The sequence below is a fragment of the Ananas comosus genome, linkage group 9, assembly GCF_001540865.1.
Source record: "Ananas comosus cultivar F153 linkage group 9, ASM154086v1, whole genome shotgun sequence".
Lineage (NCBI taxonomy): Eukaryota > Viridiplantae > Streptophyta > Magnoliopsida > Poales > Bromeliaceae > Ananas > Ananas comosus.
Window position 1 is genome coordinate 3,784,749 of NC_033629.1, and position 22,445 is coordinate 3,807,193.

A 22,445-nucleotide genomic window follows, 5' to 3' on the forward strand; every position below is an offset into this window, starting at 1 on the left:
ACAACCATTCAACACATACTTATATCAACATATTTTAAAATATAAGTATTTTTTGAAAAAAAATAATAAAAATTGCAATATACTTATTGTTTACGTCATTTTGTCCAACTGATACATCTTTTTTCTTTTTTAATAATTTTTGCTTCTTGTTCTTCTAGGGGCGTGTTTGTTTCGTGTTATCCTGATATGATTATAAGATATCCTGCAAAAATCTTTTGAGATTATTGTATTTGGTTCATCTTGTAAATAATCCGATCGGTCATGTTGGGCCAACAAGCCCAGAAGGCCTAGCCTAGCACGACCCAATTAGGGCTGGCAAACGAGCGAGCCGGCTCGCGTTCGACTCGTGTTCGGCTCGATATTCGGCTCGCTCGAGCTCGACTTGAAATTAAATGAGCCGAGCTTGAACAAAATAAAAGGCTCGAAATTCATTTCAAGCCGAGCTTGAGTATTACTCGGCTCGTTCGAATTAGGCTCGAAAAGCTCGAAAGCTCGAATATATATATATATATATATAGAGAGAGTTGAGCTGGAATGCTATCGGTAGCAAACGGGCTCCGTTGCCACCCATTTGTTTTTTATGATGGAGCTTTCAAATCGACGATCGACATCGTTGAACATGATCTATATCACTTGAAATATTTAGAAATTAAATTTCAAATCTTTTCGACATCATTTACCTAATGATCAAAGAGTTTCAAAATTAGTAATTTTAATGGTTGATATGAGGGGTTTTCTCGTTTAACGGTGTAAAGCTATCCAAATCAATTAAATTTTGGTTAGAAAATTCTTTAAACTATTTAGAATAAGATCTATACTCTCGATCATGATTACAAAATTTCTATCATCACTTTTTAAAGGATATTCATTTTCAGCCATTCATTTTTACGCCCACTTGATGGACAAGAAAACAATATCGGAAAAATATGAAATTTGATTTCTAAATACTTCAAGTGGTATAGATCATTTTCAACGGTGCCGATCCTCGATTTGGAGGCTCTATCATCGAAAACAAATAGATGGCAATGGAGCCCGTTTGCTACCTATAGTATTCCAGCTCAACTCTATATATATATATATATATNACAAATAGATGGCAATGGAGCCCGTTTGCTACCGATAGTATTCCAGCTCAACTCTATATATATATATATATATATATATATATATATATATAATATTTATAAATATAATATATTTTAATTATATATAGGCTTTAATTTAATTTGGGCCATTATTGTTGGCCCATAAAATAAATCCAACAAGTACAACCATACAATTGAGCCCAACTCTAAATTACATAACACACTCTCTTTTTCAGACTTTCACTGTTGCACGTAACCCTAAAACATGATAACATTCAAATTTTTAAATCCCTAATTTTTTTCCCCTCTCTCTCTCTGATCCTCATCCAGTCAGACAGTCACCCTAGCTCACATTTCTTATAATTATTTTGTATTTTGAACTATTGAACATGTTGCATCAAATTATAGGTAATGTTCTATAAAAATTAAACTATTGATTATATAATGTCGAGAATTTCAATCGGCTCGTTTAGAGCTCGAGCTCGGCTCGACTCGAAATTAGGCTCGCTCGAGCTCGACTCGAATTAATTTCAAGCCGAGCTTGAGCCTAGATTTAGGCTCGAAATTAATTTCAAGCCGAATTTGAGCTGACATAAGCTCGCTCGAGCTCGGCTCGTTTCCACCCCTAGACCCAATGCGTCGATACACGTCGGCCGAGCATGAATAGGCCCGGCTCACTCTCGTTTTTACAACCAGGAACGGAGTCATAGCGAGGCTCACAGTGTCCATGGCCCTCTCAACTTTTAAAAATTACACATAAGTATTTTATAGTAAAAATTAGAATATTACAATTTTAGTTTTAGGTGGGCCAAATTGATTTTTTTTTTTTAATAAAACTTATGTCCCAAATTTTTTTTCAAACCCTTTGGCTCTTTTTCTTCTTCAGCTTTTCAAACCCTATGGCTCTTTTTCTTCTTCAGCTTTTATAGTCTTACTTCTCTTTGAACACGTTGTCGCTACTGTCGTTAGTAATAGATGGTCAGCGAACTTGATAAACTCTTTTTCTTACTATCCGCGGTTGGTTTTTTTTCTAGCAAACTTAAATGTTAGCCTTTCCGAATCTTAATTTCTGGCTTCGTCCCTGTTTACAATCCTAGCTGTCGACATATTTATTGAAGTAAAACTATTATGTTCTTGTTAGACATATCATGCATTGGATCCATCCACTATGAAGGAGCGACTTAATATAATTTATTAAGTGCATTTAATTATATTTTGTATACTTACATATTAAAATTACAAACTTAAGACATGTCTATTTAAGGCAAAATTATGTTCCTTTTATTAGGTCTATGGTGCAGTGGGTGCATCGAATGCTTGAAAGAGACACAAGTCGGCAAGAGAAATGCAGAGTCTACTAACCCAAAGGGCGTGTGAGTTTACAACTCCTAATCCAATCATTTAGACTTCGTTTGGTTCGGGTATAAGTAAGAACTGTCTTATTCCAGGGATATGTGCAAGTTTAGGTATAAGCGAGAACTAGAGAAATTTTGTGTTTAGATAAAAATTTGGCTGTTTTCGGAAATTAGAAAAATAGTGTTTGGATAGATAAGATAGAATAAGAAGAATAATGGGTAGTTATAAATTAAAAATAATGATATTACCCTTCTCATTATATTTGAATTTTAAATTTTTAAAATTTTTATTTATAATTTTAAATTTAAAATTTTAACTTTTAAATTTTAAAATTTGAAATTAAAATTTAAATTTTAAATTTTCAAATTTTTAGTTTTAAAAATTTAAATTTTAAATTTAAGACCAAATTTAAATTTGAAAGATATAAAATATCAAATTTAAAATTTTAAATTAAAAAATTTAAAATATCAAAATTAAAATTTAAACTTTAAATTTTGGAATTTTAAATTATAAATTTTAATTTTAAAATTACAAATTTTAAATTTTAAAATTTTAAATTCTAATTTAAAACATATTTCTCTTTCTTTCTCTCTCTTTTTACCAGGGGAACAAGGGGCCCATACCGGGTTATATCGGTATAACCCGGTAAGGTGGGAACAATAATTCCCACCCACCCCAACTCTTGTTTGGGTACAAGAGAGGGGATAAGACCTTATTCCTAGGGATGCAAATGTGGCGGATCTGGGGGCGGGAGCCTCGACCCGCCTTCCGCCCCGAATAGCAAAAACCCGCCCCGCCTCCTGCCCCGAATTCTTGACGGGTTAAAAAATACATCCCATAATCCGCCCTGCCTCGTAACCCGCCTCCCGCCGGCGCCCCGAATCCGCCCCGTCAACTAATATTTTTTATAAAATTATAATATTATTAATATTTTGTAAAATATAAATTAATAATTTTTAATAATATTATATATATAATTTAATAATATTAATTATAAAAATAAAAATATCAAACACAATTCAAAATAAAATTCAAAAGTTTCAAATACATTAGAAATGAGAGTACTAAGTTATTTGTATTTTAAACTTTTTTGTAAATACATTATTTTTTAGGAATATTTTTTAAAAATATAAATACTTTTCGGGGCGGATTCGGGGCGGATCATTGCGGGACGGATTCGGGGCGGATTCGGGGCAGGTCAAAATTTCTCCCGTTTCCTGCTCCGAATTGTAAAATTTACCCCGTTGCAGATCATTGCGGGGTGGAGTTTAGTAAAAACTATTTCTCTCATGCTGTTTGTTTTATAGCAATGAAAGTAAAATTTATTCAGTTTTATTATTTGTTTAGCAGAAAGTGAATAATATAAAATAATAATTTATATATAAATAATAAATAACTTAATAAATAATAAATTATAATAAATAAAATTATATCCAATATAATTAAAAAAATTAATCTAAAATAATTAAATTATTTTTTATACATAAATTATAATAATACAGCAATAAAATTATAAGATATATATATACACAGACACTTAACTAATCTTTTTTCATCATATTTTAGATATACAAACTAAATGAAGAAATAATGAAATTTAAATAATCAAATTTTATCATATTTTAAATATACAAACTAAATAAAAGAATATTTAGAACTATAATTAAATATATTTAAATATAACTAGAATTTCTTATTGTATTATTTTATTTTTTTTCTTCACCTCTCTTTATCATAATTGACTTCGGTCCGAGTTGGGCGGAAATTAATTATACTATTTTGGATAACTCGAATTTCGATCGTATTTTTGTTACGATGAAACAAACAGTAAAATAATCATTTACAATCGAAAATGATTTCAACGCTCTTTACTTTCATCCAAATAAATAGGCCCTAACGTATCGTTTGGTTCGGGGATAAGGAAAAAGTGGCTATTCCAGGAATAGGTATAAATTGAGATATAAGCGAGGATTAGATCAATTTTGCGTTTGGATGAAAATTTGGTTATTTCTGGAATAAAAAAAATAGCGTTTGGTTAGGTAAGATGGAATAAGAAAGATAATGGGTTTTGTAAATAAAAAATAATGATATTATCCACTTATTATATTTGAATTTAAATTTTTAAATTTTTAAATTTATATTTCTAAATTTAAAATTTAACTTTGAAATTTAAAATCTCAAATTTTAAATTCAAAATTTAAATTTTAAATTTCAAACTTTAAACTTAAGATCATATTTAAATTTAAAAAAATATAAAATATCAAATTTTAAATTTCAAAAATTTAAAATATCAAAATTTAAATTTAAAATTTAAACTGTTAATTTGATATTATATATTATAAATTTTAATTAATTTAATTTATTTCAAATTTTAAAATAAGAATAGTGGGGATACAGAAAGAAAAATAATTATTTAAAATAAATTTAAATTATTTAAATTCATACTTAAATTTAAATTAATAAAAGATATTATAATATTTAAATATCAATTATATAAAGTTTTTATTATAATATTTAATAAAATATGTCATTAAATATGTACAAATTAATAATTTTATAATAAAAATAATGTATATAAGATTAATAACATATTATATTTATATAATTTGTTTAATTCAATTTATAAGTTAATTAAGTTTGAAATAAGCATCATGAGATAGCACGTAATCCATCAAAATGGGGAATAGCAAACATCCTTGCTATTTCCGAGTCAACCGAGAAAGGCAAAGTTTGACCCGATAAAATATCCCGTGCCATAATTTCACCCTGTTTGGCTGAATAGCGGGGATAACTTTCGTTATCCCCGCTTATCCCGCGATCCAAACGGGGCCTAAGAGTGGAACAGTCGGATTTTGACAAAACTATTTTCGTATGGAAATTTTTTTTGGGTAAACTTCAAATATCATCTTTGTGGTTCCGCACTTTCCCACTTTAGTACCATATGGTCTAAAATATATCAATTTAGTATCCTATAGTTTTTTTTTTTTTCTTTTCGTCGGCCCCTCCGTTAAGTTTTCATTAAATTATATATAAAAAATTTCAGATATCCCACCTATAATTTATAGGATATTTACTTTAGTATTTTTTAATTTTAACTTTATTATTGATTTAACGAAAAAAATTAATAGAAATGATAACAAAAAAGAGAAAAATAAAATTACAAAATATCAAAATAATATATTTTAAACTATAAAGTATTAAAAATGAGAAAGTGAAAAACCACATTAATAAAGGTTTTTTTTTTTTTTTTTGGAATGCGGATTCGGATATCATTATACGCATGCAAAATTTTGAAATTCGTATTCGCATTGTACGGTCACCCCTACCCGGAGGCACAAACCAGCCCTAGGTTGGAACCCTGTCGAGAGCTCGATTGAGCGAGAGAGGAAGAGGAGGAGGAAGAGGAGGAGGAGGAAGAAGCAGAGCTCTCGAGAGAACGAGGAGAGAGAGGGAGAGGGAGAGAGAGAGAGGGGGGGAGGGGGAGATGAGGTTCGTGATGGAGTTCGCGGAGAACCTGATCCTGCGGATGATGGAGGATCCAAAGAAGCGGGACGAGGCGCAGCGGGAGCACATCTACGCCATGCAGGAGCGGTGCGAGCGCACCAAGGCCCACTGGAGCCTCCCCCTCCGCCCCTACGGCTTCTGGACCTTCGACCGCTTCAACTCCCAGCTCTTCTGGGACGCCCAGATCTCCCACGCCCCCGGACGCCGCGACCCCTACGACGACCTCCTCCTCCACCAACCCCCCGCAAACCCTAAGTCCAACCCCTGAATCCGCAGGTTTCGCCTACCCTGGATCGAACCATATTGTATCGATTCGTTCGTTCGATTGTTGATGGTTGATTGGTTGATGAATTAGGACGTGGGTTTGTGGCTGTTGCTATTCAGGAGGGGATTGGGAGCAAAAAGATGCGATTTTTCTTCAGAAATTGAGAGTTTTTTTTTTGGGGGGGGGGGGTTTTATGGCGCCTAAGTATGCCCTTCAAGCCCTAACCCTAAGTCCAAAGCCTGTATCGGTAGGTTTCTCGAACCTTAGATTCAAGGAAATCGGGCTGATTCGCTTGTTCGATTGTTGATGGTTGATTTTTGGATCAATTAGGATCTGGGTTTGTGGATATTATGGGATCAAAACGGAAAAAAAGATGAGATTTTTCATGGTCTTTTTTTAAAATTAATTATGATGGGCGTATTGGGCTTATGAGTATTATGGAAAAGAGGATTGCATATTCCTGTCAAACCCTAACCCTAAATCTAAACCCCGATAGGTAGGTTACTCAAACCCTAGATGTTTGAAATGGATTGATTCATGTTTTGATATTAATGGTTGATTATTGGATGAATTAACATGTGTGTATGTGGTTATTAGTGCTCTGAGATTGGATCAACAAGGATTTATGTGATTTTTCATGGTCTTTCCTTGAAATGAATCAGGATGGGATTTTATGGGGCTAGTCAGTTGAGGTTCTAGGGAAATTGTTGGTGCAGGTTGTTTCATCGAAGAGATTATTGATATGTCAGCACCATCTGTCTTGAATGAATTAGGATGTATGTTGTTTGTTTCAAGGATTTAAGTACCGTGGCACGGGGTTGTGCCAGAAACTTACCGGCACGGTACGGCACGGTGCGTGCCGAGCCGTGCCGAGCCGTGCCGGTAAAAAAAATTTTTATGTGCCGGCACATAATAGTATGAAATATTTATTTTCTTTAGCAACAAAATATTATAATTATTTATTATGTCTTTTTATCACATCTTTTGAACTTTATTGAGGAAATTACTTACTAATTTAAAAAATAGAGGGTTTTGAGCTGTGCAATCGGCACGGATTTGTATCGTGCCGATATCTTGTTGGCACGGTACGGCACGGTGGATACGACCCGTACCGACGGGCACTTAAAACCTTAGTTGGTTTATGAGTTTGGAAGAGTTTTTGAGTGGGAAAAGGTGTGATTTTTCCTGCATTCGAGAGTCAATTGGTTGGTATTTGTTATAGAATCTGTATTTCACTCTGCTCTGAATCTGTTGCTGATGAAATGCCATAAATTTGTTGATTGAGATTCTATGACAATCATATGTGAAGGTTCTCTACTAGTTGAGATTCTTGAGACTGTCTGCATTTTTTTTTTCCCCATAACCAAGCTCACCTGATTGCTCATTCAACTTTCATTATTGGAACTGGATTAGCCGAGGAAAAGTTATAGTTGCTGACATGGTACAAACACGTTGACATATCTTAGTGATTCATATCTTAAACTTTTGTGACAATTAGATTATCTTAAGTTGCGCTTGCCCTTTCTATTGTCAATGCTTTTAGTTTACTGTTTGGTTAGAATTGAATGCTGGCTATTCGTGAAGGGTTGTGAGTAATGTTACTAGTCAACCAGAGAAGTTGGATGCTCAAGTTTTTAAAGTAGGAGCCTCATCATCTATGAAGCACGGATACTTCAAATTTCATGCCGTACCCATATCGGATACGTAGCGGATACCGATACGCGTCCGATACGTGTCCGATACGGGAATGAAGTATCTGGCATTTTTAAAAAATAAAAAAATATCGGATACGGCTCGGATACGTGAGGGATACGGCGGGATACGGGGGGGACACGGCCAGGTTCGTTTTTGGTCTAAAATGATTGAAACTTAAAATTTTTTTAAAAGCTCACGTCCAAGCTTATTGCACAGATACGGATATGCTACACATGAATTGACATCCATAGTCGGCACTTATTTATATTGGCTAACTATCATTGGCCAAAAATTATGCTTTCAGTGATGTTATGTTCCGTTGTCTGTTCAAATGCTGTTACCTTGCCCTTTTTTTTTTCCCAATAGTGATCTAGTACTTTGATGACTGAATCTGGGCAAGCACAACTTGTATTTAGCATATCTCATGTAGCATGCGTATGCTATTTAACAAGATAATCGTGTGCTAGTCTAGTTAACTGAAGCTTTCTACTTAAATCATAATCTACAAACTACATACTCAAAAAATGAACTACATAATCAAAAAATGGTTAAAATGACCACATAATAATAATGTTGAGGCTGCAGAAGAAGATTTCAATTGCTACAGAAGTTGAATAAACTCATATGATGCATCTAATATTACTATAATATTATCGAGGAAAATATTGATACCTGACTTTGCCAGGTGAATGGAAGTGCTTAAACCATCTACTTTATGTAAAAACGTGTTAAACACTCTACGTTACATGCACTTTCCACTGTCAAACAATACTTCATATATGAAAAATTTTGAGAGAATTATCAAACTATGTTGGTTCTTGAATAAATTACTCAATTTTGTTCAAAATAATTTTATTTAATTTGTAGGATAATACAAGCTATTATCCAAGTAACGCGAGAAGGTAAGAAGCTTGTCCTTTGTTTAGGTCAGTGAAAGAATAAGGTGTTTATAGATAATTGACATGTTTTCCTGGAAAGAGAGAAATAACGACTAATAATTAGATGTGATCAAGATTCAAGGACATCAAATAGGAATTTTCAGTGGCATGGTTGCAATAAGCAGAGTGGTATGGGACATTCCAATTTTTGTAGGGCTACATCCTACCTAATGAACTTCGTAAGCAAAAACAAAATGAGGTAGCATAGTAAATTTTATTCTTCGAGAATGTTCAAGTCAGTGAGGTTGGAATAGGAATAGGTTTCTACGACTATGGGAAAGATCCTGGACTTTAAAAGACATCAGGTAGTAATTTGATGAAGTAATTGCTTGGATCATTATATATTTCTTTGAATATTTCATATTTAATTGAATAAATATAGATTAGTAATCTGCTACTCGTCGAAGTTCACTCTGGGGATCTTGAAAATCTTGTTATTGGAATCTGAAGGATTAGCTATTGGGGGTTCTTTTGGTTATTATTCCTGTAAATGAAAGGACGAACCCTTTTTTTCAAAGAATTTATTCCCACAAGTCAAAAGTTATGATGAAATATAGATTTTGTTGAAGAACTCATATGGTTTTGCGACTCATCATTCAGACCATTTAAGTTGATAGTTGACTGGTGCAATCTGTGACGAAGAGATGTAGTAGAAGCTAACATTAAGCTGGAAGGTAACAATTAAATATTAGTTCATTAATTCAGTTTATATACTTGTAATGGTGTGAAGCCTTTTGAGCTTGTTTTTGTTTGAATATCCACATAGACATGCAATGTTGAGACAGAGATGGATGCATGCTGTGATTAATGAACCTATGAATAAATTGTATTATTGAAGTGCTGATCTTTGTACGATGGAGTTATCTTTAGGGATGGCTTTAAGTCCTTTGTCTTTTAAATGCTCTTCTTGTAAGATCATCATTTACTAGAGAATGAGAGACTGATCTGTCAGTTAGAAATTGTCTTTCAAATTTTGATTCGAATTTCTTTTGTTCTCTGATTTTTCATTTGTAACAGTTTAGGCATTAAGGCTTTTTCTGGATTAGTCCTAGTGATCTACCACCTGAAAAAAGGTCACATCAAAACTATTGTCAAGCTGACCTTTAAGTCCTAGTAGTCTACTGCCGAAAAAGTGTCACATCAACAATATTGTTGAACTGTCCTTTGTTAAGGCAAAAACTTTGAGGAAAAAAATTAAAATCAAGCTCTCATTTCAAGGACAAAATTGAAGTAGAGATCAAACTTCATGGACCAAATTTAGATTCTTGAGCATTAAATTGAAATTAGGGTCTAACTTTAGTAGCAACTACTTCAATTGAAAACGAAATTGAAATTCTTGTCAATTGAAATTTGAGTACAACTTCAAAGACTAAATTTTTCATCATCTTTTTTTTTTTCTGTTTTAGCTAATAACTTCATATTTATATAGGTAGTATTGTGTTCTCTTAAAACACATTGGCTTTTATAAGATTAGTTTGCGAGGTCCTTTGCACATTCTTTAGACTCTCAGTTTGCGTCAATATTTTCTTTCTTCATAGCTGATTTTTGCTTACTAACATAGAGGGTCATGATCCTTGCTCCCTTTGAAAGATTTTCTTTTACTAGTTTTTGCATTCCAAGAATTTTAATATTTATTCATAGATTGTTGCATGCCTTGAGCTTCTCTGTATCAATCTGTGGGATTATCATTTTCAGATATACTTTATGTTTCTCTATCTTATGGATGTGTATAGTCTCGTTTTAAAATGACTAGAATAATGGACCCTGAAATTAGTCATTGCGAGTTCCAATCAACAATACACAAAAGCTTCTGAAGTTCCCTGTTTTGTAAAGGCAAGGTGTAATAATTCTCTGTTCTCAAAATAATAGGATGTGTGCAAAGTGAAGATCAGTCTCTGCTCAACTCAGCTGTGTAAAAATTGGATTGATTTAGAGAGACAAGTCTTGTTGCACCTTATCCTAGATAATAATAGGTTTATAACTATTCTCACTATTTCTGAATGTCTATTATACTAATGAACTGAAGCAGTGAAGCTATCTGTATTAAAACACTATTGCAATTTCGTCACTTGAGGTTATTTGCTATTTTTAGATAATGCCATAGTCTGATAACATCATCAACTTAAATCTTCATAATGCTTTTATGTTTTTTCCATGTGTTGATGTAAATATATCAGAAAATATAAACCAAGTATTCACATGCGGCTTAAGTGTCTTTTTGAAGAATACAATTCTCCCTTAGCCATGTGATGTAGATGTCCTTCATGTTACCACCTCTAAAGTCATTTAAGAAATTGTTATTTGAATTTTTTTCCTTGGCTTATATTATCCATTAAATTACGCTAAACTTGTGTTATTTGCCTATATCCGCTTGCTTGTACTGAAAAAGAAGTGCTAAATAATTTTAGTTTGCTCTTCTTTTCTGAAAATATTTTTCTTACTGTGAAATGATTTATTGGGCAGGTAATCCAATAACGGTGGAAACTGCTATTGAAGTGACGAAGTGATGGATTGCAATCTTCTTTTGCATGCTCGAACCTGTTTATGATTCCATTGTTTACTTCTAAACTCTGCTGTTCCCAAACTTTGTTTTATGGTAAATCTATCTTTGAATAAGCAAATCGACAATATCTGTACCTAAACCTTTTATGATTTATTGCATGTTATTAGATGTTTGATGTTAAGCTAAACATCTTTAGATTAACTCACCGATCATTCGTTCGTGACAAGCAAAAGAATCTCGTGGTTTCAGCTTTCTTTTTGTTCGTATGTTTGTATTTTGGTTCGCATACTTTCTGAAACAGGTGTAAAACGATTTCCAATGGTTTTCTGGAACTGCTTATAAGCTGGAATGTGTTCGGCTGCAGTGAATTTTTTCTGCTGTTAGTAAAGAAAATTTTCCTTCTCAGAAGACCTCTCTGCTGAAATTGGTAAATCTTATCTGACAAGGTCTATGTTTTCATGTTGTCTCTTTTCAATCTAACTACTTATTGGCAATTTTAGTTTGGTAAAAACGTATGGAGACTACTCAAATTTCAAAATTAATCTTAAACTGTATTTATTTTTGTTTACCGACGCCTTGTTAAATTTTAGATCAAACTTACATAATTTATCTGAACTATGGCTATTTTGAATCAGCAATCAAATCTTTCAAAATTTTGATTTAACTATCTAAAATTTTAGTTTATTAAATTTGAGCCGGTCAACGATATTTTGACTTCAAAATTTAAATTAATTGATTATTTTAATAAATGTATAGTTATGAGAATTATGTAGGGTTGGCAAATGAGCGAGCCGACTCGTGTTCGACTCGATATTTGGCTCGCTCAAGCTCGACATGAAATTAAATGAGCCGAGCTTAAACAAAAAAAAAGATTCGAAATTCATTTCAAGCCGAGCTTGAGCATTACTCGGCCTGTTCGAATTAGGCTCGAATATATATATAGTATATATATATATATATAGTAGAACTACTATGATCTATCGAAAGTATATAAGCATTTGCGTGCTTTCGATTTTTTGAATTCTTTAGATCAACCCCTTTAACATTTCATTATTTTTTATTTAATACTATTATTACTTTGTAGCGACCACTCAATCTAGGGATATATAATCCTGGTGGGACCGCAATATCCCAACCATATAATTTTCATATAATTCTTAATCAAAAGGTTCAAAAATTCGAACCAAATCCTCTATTTTTCTGATAGCATATATTCTATACACTATAAATATATATAATATATATATATATATATTAATATATAAATATTAATATAATATATATACATATATATATTATATATTAATAAATATAAATATAATATATTTTAATTATATATAGGCTGTAGTAGTAAAATAATCTTAGTTTAGTTAAATGGGGCAATATTGTTCGGTTCATAAAAACAAATCCAATAGTACAAATAAAAGCAAAATTTACTAATTATATTATTTCTTCCTTTTCTTCTTCTTCACAGAGCTCTTAAATTTTCAATATTTTCTCTCGTTTTCTTTTTCTTCTCATCACCCTAAGATAGCCAAGCCGAAGCCTCCAAGTTTACAAGTAATCAGCAATATACCGCGCATTGCCTACCTTGCTATTAATTGATGCTCTGAGATAAAATATACCTTAATATTTTTAAATATAAAAAATTATTATTCATATAAAATTTTAATTTTAGTTATATATGATTGGATAGTTTAATCCAATATTTATCTATATAATTTATTTATTTTTGACCGCATAAATGAAAATGAATAATATGGAGATTAAAGGTGGAAGATAAGACATGAGAGGCTGAAAAGATTATATATTCAAGTCGTAAATTATTTTTCTTCATATTATAATACTATATTTCATATAATTATTTTGTACTTTAAACTATTAGATATATTTTTGTATCAAATTATAGATAATGTTCTATACAAATTAAACTATTGATTGTATAATGTTGGAAATTTCAAGCGGCTCGTTTAGCGCTCGAGCTCGCTCGACTCGAAATTAGGCTCGCTCGAGCTCAGCTCGTATTAATTTCAATCCAAGCTTGAGCTTAAATTTAGGCTCGAAATTAATTTCAAGCCGAATTTGAGCCGAGATAAGCTCGCTCGAGCTCGGCTCGTTTCCACCCCTAGAATTATGTAGAATATACTAATTAAATTGGTAAAGATATATATTAAAATTTTGAAGTCAAAATAACATTGACCAATTCAAATCAAACAAATTGAATTATTGGATAGTAAATCATGAAATGTTGAATAGGCGATTCAAAATAGTTCATATTTCGTTTTATATATTTTTATCTTCTTTGATTTGCCTTTTTGAGTGTTTTCTATTAAAGGAATTGAAAATTTTGTTAACTTTGACAATAATTTCATTGCATTGGACTGTTTCCTCCTCTTTGGGTAAAATATCTCATATCATTTTGTTTGAAACCCAGAGCTATTTAAGCATTTAAAGCTGAGAAATCAGAGCTTTAAAACCAAAATTATCTGTCATAAAAACTCTTTTTCATAAAAACCATAATTCTTCGTCTCTCAAAATTTTATACCTGCACCTAGGGGTGGAAACGAGCCGAGCTCGAGCGAGCTTATATCAGCTCAAATTCGGCTTGAAATTAATTTCGAGCCTAAATCTAGGCTCAAGCTCGGCTTGAAATTAATTCGAGCCAAACTCGAGCTTTCGAGTCGAGCTGAGCTCGAGCTCTAAACGAGCCGATTGAAATTCTCGACATTATATAATCAATAGTTTAATTTTTATAGAACATTACCTACAATTTGATGCAACATGTCCAATAGTTCAAAATACAAAATAATTATAAGAAATATGAGCTAGGGTGACTTCCTGACTGGATGAGGGTCTGAGTGAGAGAGAGAGAGAGAGAGAGAGAGAGAGGAAAAAAAGTAGAGATTTGAATATTATCATGTTCTAGGGTTATGTGCAACAGTGAAAGTCTGAAAGAGAGAGTGTGTTATGTAAATTTAGAGTTTGGCTCAATTGCACGGTCGTACTTGTTGGATTTATTTTATGGGCCAACAATAATGGCCCAAATTAAATTAAAGGCTATATATAATTAAAATACATTATATTTATAAATATTATATATATATTTTCGAGCTTTTCGAACTTTTTGAGCCTAATTTGAACGAGCCGAGTAATACTCAAGCTTGGCTTGAAATGAATTTCGAGCCTTTTATTTTGTTCAAGCTCGGCTCATTTAATTTCGAGTCAAACTCGAGCGAGCCGAATATCAAGCCGAACACGAGTCGAACGTGAGCCGGCTCGCTCGTTTGCCAGCCCTACCTGCACCCTTGACCTCTTCTTTCTCTTGAACTTCTTGTCAGGAAAATTTGTACTTGAATTCATCTCAAACCCCAAAAAAAAAAAAAAAAAAAAAAAAATGAAAGCATAAGACAGAAATACAAGCTGGAGAGCCTCTCAATGAATATTACACCGCGCTCTGCGAATCATCACCACCATTATCGCCACCATTTCTGTCGCCGTCCAGAGCCTTATATCTGTACCATTTTGCGCACGCGACGAAACCGACGAAGTTCAGAGCCCCCATGATCGCGATCAGGAAATAAAACAGGTCCAGTCTGCCCTTGTTGAGATCATCCGGCAGCCAGCTATCCTTCTCGTACCCTCCGGTCGTCCGGTGGACGATCGTCACCAGCAGCCCGCTCACGTAGTTCGACAGCGCGATTCCGCTGAACAGCAACGACCCTGCAATGCTTCTCATGTTCTCCGGAAACTGCTTGTAGTAGAACTCAAGCTGGCTGACATGATTGAAAGCCTCCGAAAGTCCTAAGATAATGAGCTGAGGGATCAACCACAGGCTCGAAAACGAAGAGACCAAACCACTGCGCGACGAACTGCTGCTAAACGTCGGTCGATGAATCGCGTAGCTCCTCCTTTGCTGCTCGACGAAACCGGAGACCACCATTGCGAGTACGGATAAGACAATTCCGATCCCCATTCGTTGGAGCAGCGTGATCCCCTCGTCCGTCCCTTTGATCTTTCGAAGCCACGGGAGTAACACGCGGTCGTAGCACGGTATCCAGATCGTCAGGGCGAGCATGGGGAAGATGGTGAAGGAGGCGGGGGGGATCTCGAATCCGCTGCGGCCGATACGGCGGTCGGACTGCACGGCTTGTAGGACCACATAGGTGGTTGTCTGGGCAAATGCAATGTAGTAAATGATGCCAGTAGCCCATACTGGGATGGTTCTCAGTATGCATTTTGCCTCTTCCACTTGCTGCAGACTGCACAGACTCCACTTATCTGTCGGCATGCCGCTCTGCGCGATTTCGCTGTCGGCTGCTACTATCGCGGCTTTGTCGACGAACCTAAACGTCACAAAGACAATGGAAAGGAAAAAACAAGTGTTAGAGAGATGTTCTGGTTCAATTGATGTGCATCACATCACATGTTCTTATTATTCAGTATGAAAAAAGTGGTAGATCAGATCATGAGAGAATCCAAGTAAATGGGAGAATAAACTAGTTTGAGTGGATTCTTTGATGGGAGTAGAAATATTTTAAATTCTTTGCTGTTCTTTTCTGAATAATGATACATCATGCAGAAATATTCAACTTTCTAGCTTTTCTAATCTAAGACAATCTGTAGAGTAATTCTGAATCATTATAGTATTAGATGAGTTAGAAAGTTTTGCCTCAAAAAGAAAAAAAAGGGAAAAAAAAACCTTAAATCCCCATTGACTATGACCCTATATTGGTAAAGTTAGAACTTCTGCAAAAGTGTTGTTTAAAGTGTATTTTTTTATTAAAATGCTAATAATTTTTATTATAATATATTTATAATTACCTACTGCTACAGAAGGAGAAGCTGGAAGCTTCTATTTGAAACTCAAAAGTGGTTTCAACTTCTATGACATGACAACCAAAACTTTCGAATATTTATAAATTCCAGCATATTTTAATTCTATTACATCAAGCTCTCTCGCACGGGCAAAAATTATATGGGCATCCTCCCCAAACTAAAGAGAATGCGGATGGGCGCCGCATGGCCCGCACGCGCCCATCTTCGCCCTCCTCTCCCCTCCGCCAACTTCTTTTCTCTCTCTCTCTCTCTCTCTCTAAAAAAAAAGGAGCTCACAATTTTTTATTTTTTATTTTTGGGTTTTGGAGGGTCGCGATCACGCGGCACCCATCAGCATCGTCCCCAATGCCCAGAAAATTTTTGCCCCTTTTGCACTCATGAATATGTAATAGTATTTTCTAGATTAAGTATTTTGTGAGGTTCCATTTATAATTATAGACACATTAAAATGAGTAACGCGCACTCAGAAAAGGCGATAAAAAATATATTCTATTTGTTTTTGTTAAAATATATTTTTTTACGATTCTATCGAAGAACAGAAATATATATATATTATCTTATAATTATTTTTAACCTAACAAAATTAGACAGCTCATTACCAAAAAAAACATACTAGTATATGTTCTCAACCAACTCCTATATATCTATGCACAACAGCAGAATCAAAAGCATCAAATTAAAACTTCTGCTTTAAGACTCAAAAACTTACTGATACTTTTTTTCAGTAATGATTACTGCTTTTAAAGTAGAAGCAGAAGCGGGATCGAAAGTGCTTACTTGAACTGGTCTGTGTAGGGGAGCTTGGAGACGAGGGAGCTCTTATGGGGCGCCCGGAACAGCTCCTTCTCCGGCTCGGAGGGAAGCCGGAGGTGCCGCTTGCGGTACGCGGCGACGGCGACCCGCGCCAGGCCGGTGAAGGGGCTCCCCTCTGGCGGGACCTTCACGTAGCGCGTGGCGCCGGCGAAGAAGCAGAAGCAGGAGAGCAGCATGAGGAGCGCCGGCAGCGCGAAGCCGAGCCACCAGCTGACGTTGCTCTGCACGTAGATGATCACCGTCGAGGAGAAGCCGACGGCGATGGTGAAGGTGAAGTAGTACCAGTTGAAGAAGCTGTTCACCCCGCGGCGCCCCGCGGGGGTCGCCGGGTCGAACTGGTCGGCGCCGAAGGCCAGGTTGCAGGGCCGGATGCCGCCCGCGCCGACCACGATGAAGGTGAACGCCGCCACCAGGACCGCCAGCTGCCATTTTGTCGCGTGCGCGCAGGCGGCGGCGATGGTTGTGCTGCTGCCGGCACAGGGAGAGGGGTGCAGCGTGGGGACGCCAGCTGTGAGGGTGAGGATGACCATGCCCTGCATGCAGACAGATGGTCGCACGTAGTAGTCCAAGAATTTTAATTAGGAGAGATTGGAAATAGAGTAAAATTTGTTTTTATTTTTTTTTTATTTGAGAGAAAGGTAGCATGCTACTGTTTCATTCATTAAGAAAGTGAATTTAGCGAACTGCAAGAATAAGAAAGTGAATTTAGCGAACTGCAAGAAGCAACAGGACTTTCACCAAAAAAAAAAAAAAAAAAAAAAAAATTCTATACGAATGTAAATCAGCCAACATCTGTCTTAAAGTGAGCTTTCTTCTCTTGAAAATTCTTCTATTTCGCTTCAACCAAATGGCCCACCAAGTGGCGACAATGATCACAGATTTCTTTCTCCCTACTACTCCCCATTTAAAGCTGTAGAGTTTTCAAAGTTCACAAGCCATCACAAAAGTATTCAGGCTCTGTTTGTTCGGCAGTAAGTACATCAATAGTGCACGTGAGTACGTAGCAACAGTTCAAGAAAAGATAGTCAATAGTCTCTGGTTCTTCCAGACAAAGTACACAAGTTACCTCCCCCTACCATTCCCTTTTCACAAGGTTATTCTTAGTAGAGCGCCTTTTGCAATAGGACAAGCCACAAAAAAATTTTAACTTTCAAAGGAACTTTGATTCTCCACAACTGTGCGAACCTCCTCTCCTTGATTCCACCCTCTTGCAAGAAGTTGTACATTGGTTTTACTGAGAATAAATCTGAACTATTCCATCTCCATCTAGCTTCATCTCTGTTATTCGATAAGGTAGTGGTGTAGAGTAACTCTTTCAGCTACAGGATGGATTGCTGGTTGGGATGGGAACCAGGATGGATTTGTTTTTAATTATTTATTAAGAAATGTAAAGTTTACGATTACGATTAGAGAGTGAATTTACTATTTGTTTTTTAAAATTTTTAGTAGGCAAAAATGTGACTTTTGAATTATAGTATTGTCGAATTATAATCTAAAATGGATTACAGATCTAGCATTATTTTTTGAACGATATTAGGAGAGCGGATTGAGGAAATATAAATACCGGTGAAACTTCCCTTCCGTAAAATTTTTTCTCAAGAGCAATGCTACTTATACACTTATAATATAGATATAAGCTTTACATCTTAGCCTCTCAAAGATCAAGATTTGCTCACCTGTCTTATCATTTTTTTTAATAATAAAAATTTTAAAAAAAATTTAAATCTTAAAAATATAGGTTTAAGATTAATACACTCCATAATATAGTGTATGGATAGCAGCTTTTTTTGTCTTAATTAATTATTTTGATGAAAGTTACTACACTGGTCATTAAAAAGACCAAAAAAAAATTTATTACATGCTTTTACACACTACTTTTATGTAATTTTATGTGTTGGTAGAAAAGACTTTTTTTTTGGTTATTATAGTTGGTTATAACTTATCATGTATTCAACTAAGTTATAGATAATAATTGTAGTAAATATGCTGAATAAAAGGATTATAAGCGATTTGCTGTCGATTCCTTAATCTTTAATATATAAAATTTTATTTAAAAATAAAAAATAAACACAATACCGGACTAGGCCTAACTAATTTCTGAAAAAAAAAAAATTGAGCATGGAAATTATATATATTTTTTTGTACACAGTACTGGAGCTACGAACTAAGGAAGCAATTAATTGAACTTTTTAAAAAAATAATAAATAATAATACATGACCAATATATCTTATATTTTAGGCCTTTCTTTGGCATAGCTGTCGTTTTTCTTATTTTAATAAATAAAATTTTTATATACAAAATTATAGTATGCGTAGAAGCTGATCAAGACGATATTTTTGTATTTTTGCGTATAGTTTGTTATTACGCCATCCACGTGCTCAGAAGTTGCATAACTCAGAAGGAAACATTTCAGAAATGCATGCAGTGTGCATGTACATACCACGAATGAGGCGACGCATCCGAGGCCGACGGTGGTGTAGCGGCCGAGGTAGGAGTCGGAGACGAAGGCGCCGACGACGGTGGCGAGGTTGGTGGTGCCGCTGAAGACGTTGAGGGTGGTCGCGGCGTCGACGTTCGTCATGTGGAACACGTCCGTCAGGTAAACCATCAGGTTCATCGCCGTGCCGATGCTCCCCAGCTTCTCAAATGTCTCGTTTCCTAAAAAAAAAATAAAAATAAAAAAATTAAAAATTAAAAATTAAAAAAATTACGTGAAAAAGGTTTTTTTATTTTTTATTTTTTGAGAAACAAGAGACCAGCCTCATAACGTTTTCGATCCCATTTGAATAATTTGATAAATAATATTTGTAATAATATTTTTAAAATATTATTTTTTTATATAATTAATGTATTAATATTTGTGGCGGAAAATTTATGACATGTTTACTCAAACAATTCAATTCAAGGTGTCATATTTCTTCCTTAACATTTCAATAATATTATAAAATTTTCTGAGATTTCGTTTGGAACTGAAATGTTTATACAGATTTATTTTAATATTTTAAATAATCTAAACAATTTGAAAATATTTTGAAAATTTTTTTGTGAAATAATAACATGCCAATGTAAAATATATACATATATATATATATATATATATATATATATATATATATATATATCTTTGGTGTCAGTTTCGACTATTATTTTATAATTTTATATAAAAAAACTATAAAGTACTACTAAATTTTTTTTCTAGAAAATTTTATTTTTAAAATTAAAAACTAAAAGTTTAAAAGAATTCAAATTTAGAATTTACCCGTCGGCTATTATATTATATGAAAAAATACAAAACAATCGTTATTGTTTTCAAAAAACATAAGCTATCAAAAAGGTACAGACCAATAATGTACGGCATCGTCTTCCACCCTCTGTATACAACCACATCCTTCTCCGCGGCGGCGGCGGCGGCAGCGGCGGCGGTGTCGCCATCTTTCTCCTCCTTCGTCACCTCTGCCGCCACCGCCGCCGCCATTTTGGCTGCCGCGCGGCGCCCCTCCGCGACGTCGGCGACGGCCAACTCATCCTCCATTTGACTTCCCTCCCCCCCTTCTCTCTCTCCTCTCTCTCTCTCTTTCTCTCTCTCTCTCTCTCTAGCTCATGAGGAGGAGAGAGAGGAGAGGGAGGAGGGGGCCGTTGGGGAGGAGAGGAGAGGAGAGGGGACACGTGGCAACAAAGGGGTGGGGAATGGCCGGGTCCTACGTACGTTCTACGACTCGTGAACGAGAAAAAATTTTGTGTGCGCCGAGTGTAGGGGCGTAAACGAACCGAGCTAGAGCAAACTTAGCAAACTTATCTCCGCGCAGGATTGACTTGAAATTAATTTTGGACCTAAATTTAGGCTTGCTTGGATTGAAATTAATTCGAGCCTAGCTCGAGTGAGCCTAATTTCGAGTCTAGCGAGCTCAAGCTCTAAACGGGCAACTTGAAATTCTTAATATTATGCAATCTATAGTTGTCTGCAATCTATAGTTGACAACGACGATGGTGACCGAGGAGGTTGGCTACGGCGGCGTCAACGCTGTGGTGACAGCTATTGAGAGCGAGGTGGATGTGGAACTCAGCATGCTACTGCTTAGAGAGAGAACTGCTTAGAGAGAGAGAGAGAGACTCTACGAGCAAGTGAACGAGAGGGAAAGAGAGATAAACTATGGTAGGATTTTGCTGATTTCATCTCGTGGTCTAGCAAATATGGCCCAATAACCTAAACTTTATATACACATAATTAAAACACATACATACATACATACATACAAACATACATACATACATATATACATATATATATATATATATATATATATATATATATATATAGTATAGTTGGGTTAGAATATTATTAGAGCAAGTGGTAAAGGGTTTGGTGGTTGGTACCCGAGGTCTCAAGTTCGAATCCTGGTTGATTTACATTTCCAGCTAAGTTTATTTATAAACGAAGCGGGTAGCATGCTACCTATCTCTCAAAAAAAAAAAAAAAAGTATTTTCTTTTGCTATCAAGTTTTTAACTTTTGTATCAATTTCTTTGAGAATTTCTAATCATTAGATTAAATATTATAATCCAATAGAGACCACTTAATCCTAAGAGATTAATATATTCTAATCCTACGATTTCTCGTCCAAGAGTTAAAAATTTGATAGGAAAAGAAAACAAATACTATCAATAGTATTCCAGCCCAACTCTCTCTCTCTCTCTCTCTCTCTCTCTCTCTCTCTCTCTCTCTCTANTTGAAAGCATTTAGAAACTAAATTTCATAATTTTTCGACATCGTTTACCTATCAAACGGGTAGTGTGTGTGTGTGTGCATATATATATATATATATAGAGCTTTTCGAGCCTAAATTCGAGCGAATCCAGTAATACTCAAGCTCGGATTGAAATAAATTTCGAGTTTTTTTTTTCTGTTCAAGCTTGGCTCATTTAGTTTTGAATCGAGCTTGAACGAGCCGAACACGAGCTAGCTCCCTTATTTGCCTTGCTTGTCCTAGTCGAGTGTACCCTCCGGGATCTCATAAACTGCACCTAAAATTAGATTTTGACATTTTTAGATAAAAAAAGTTAAAAAGGTATCGAATTTATTTAAACTATAGAGATCATTTTGAAAAATTTTAATTTTAGTACTTGATCTTTTAATTTGCTTGATTTGAATTAATAAACGGTATTTTGATTTAATTTTAATTACGAGAATTGCATGAAGCATGTTAACTAAATATACAAAAATAAATGAGACATTCAAAATTTAAAGTAAAAATATTGATGACGGACTAAATTTAAACATATTGAAAGGTTGCACAGTAAAAATAAAATTTTAAAAGATTGGGCAACTGAATTAAAATGGTCCATAATTTATGTAAGTTATGTACACTTTTATCTAAAAGGAAAAGCTAATTTAATAGAGTTTATATATGAAAATCAGGAATTTTAAAAAATTAATTACCTTGGCATCAAAT

At 34.5% G+C, this 22,445-nt stretch overlaps 2 protein-coding genes across 3 annotated transcripts; one reads left to right on the forward strand and one right to left on the reverse strand.

Moving 5' to 3' along the window:
- On the forward strand, positions 5,803-11,600 carry LOC109715478. Of its 2 annotated transcripts, none has more exons than XM_020240503.1 (2): positions 5,803-6,217; positions 11,307-11,600. In XM_020240503.1, exon 1 carries the CDS (start codon positions 5,926-5,928, stop codon positions 6,211-6,213), a length of 288 nt encoding a protein of 95 aa, XP_020096092.1. In that variant the 5' UTR covers positions 5,803-5,925; the 3' UTR covers positions 6,214-6,217; positions 11,307-11,600. The 2 variants fall into 2 exon arrangements, with proteins under 2 accessions (XP_020096092.1, XP_020096091.1); XM_020240502.1 differs by having other exon boundaries at positions 5,805-6,221.
- On the reverse strand, positions 14,700-20,596 carry LOC109715092 (protein NRT1/ PTR FAMILY 2.9-like). The gene is made up of 4 exons (XM_020239896.1): positions 20,339-20,596; positions 19,437-19,654; positions 16,960-17,528; positions 14,700-15,689 (listed from the first exon to the last, which is right to left on the reverse strand). The coding sequence occupies exons 1-4, from the start codon at positions 20,526-20,528 to the stop codon at positions 14,789-14,791; spliced, it is 1,878 nt and encodes a 625-aa protein (XP_020095485.1). The 5' UTR covers positions 20,529-20,596; the 3' UTR covers positions 14,700-14,788.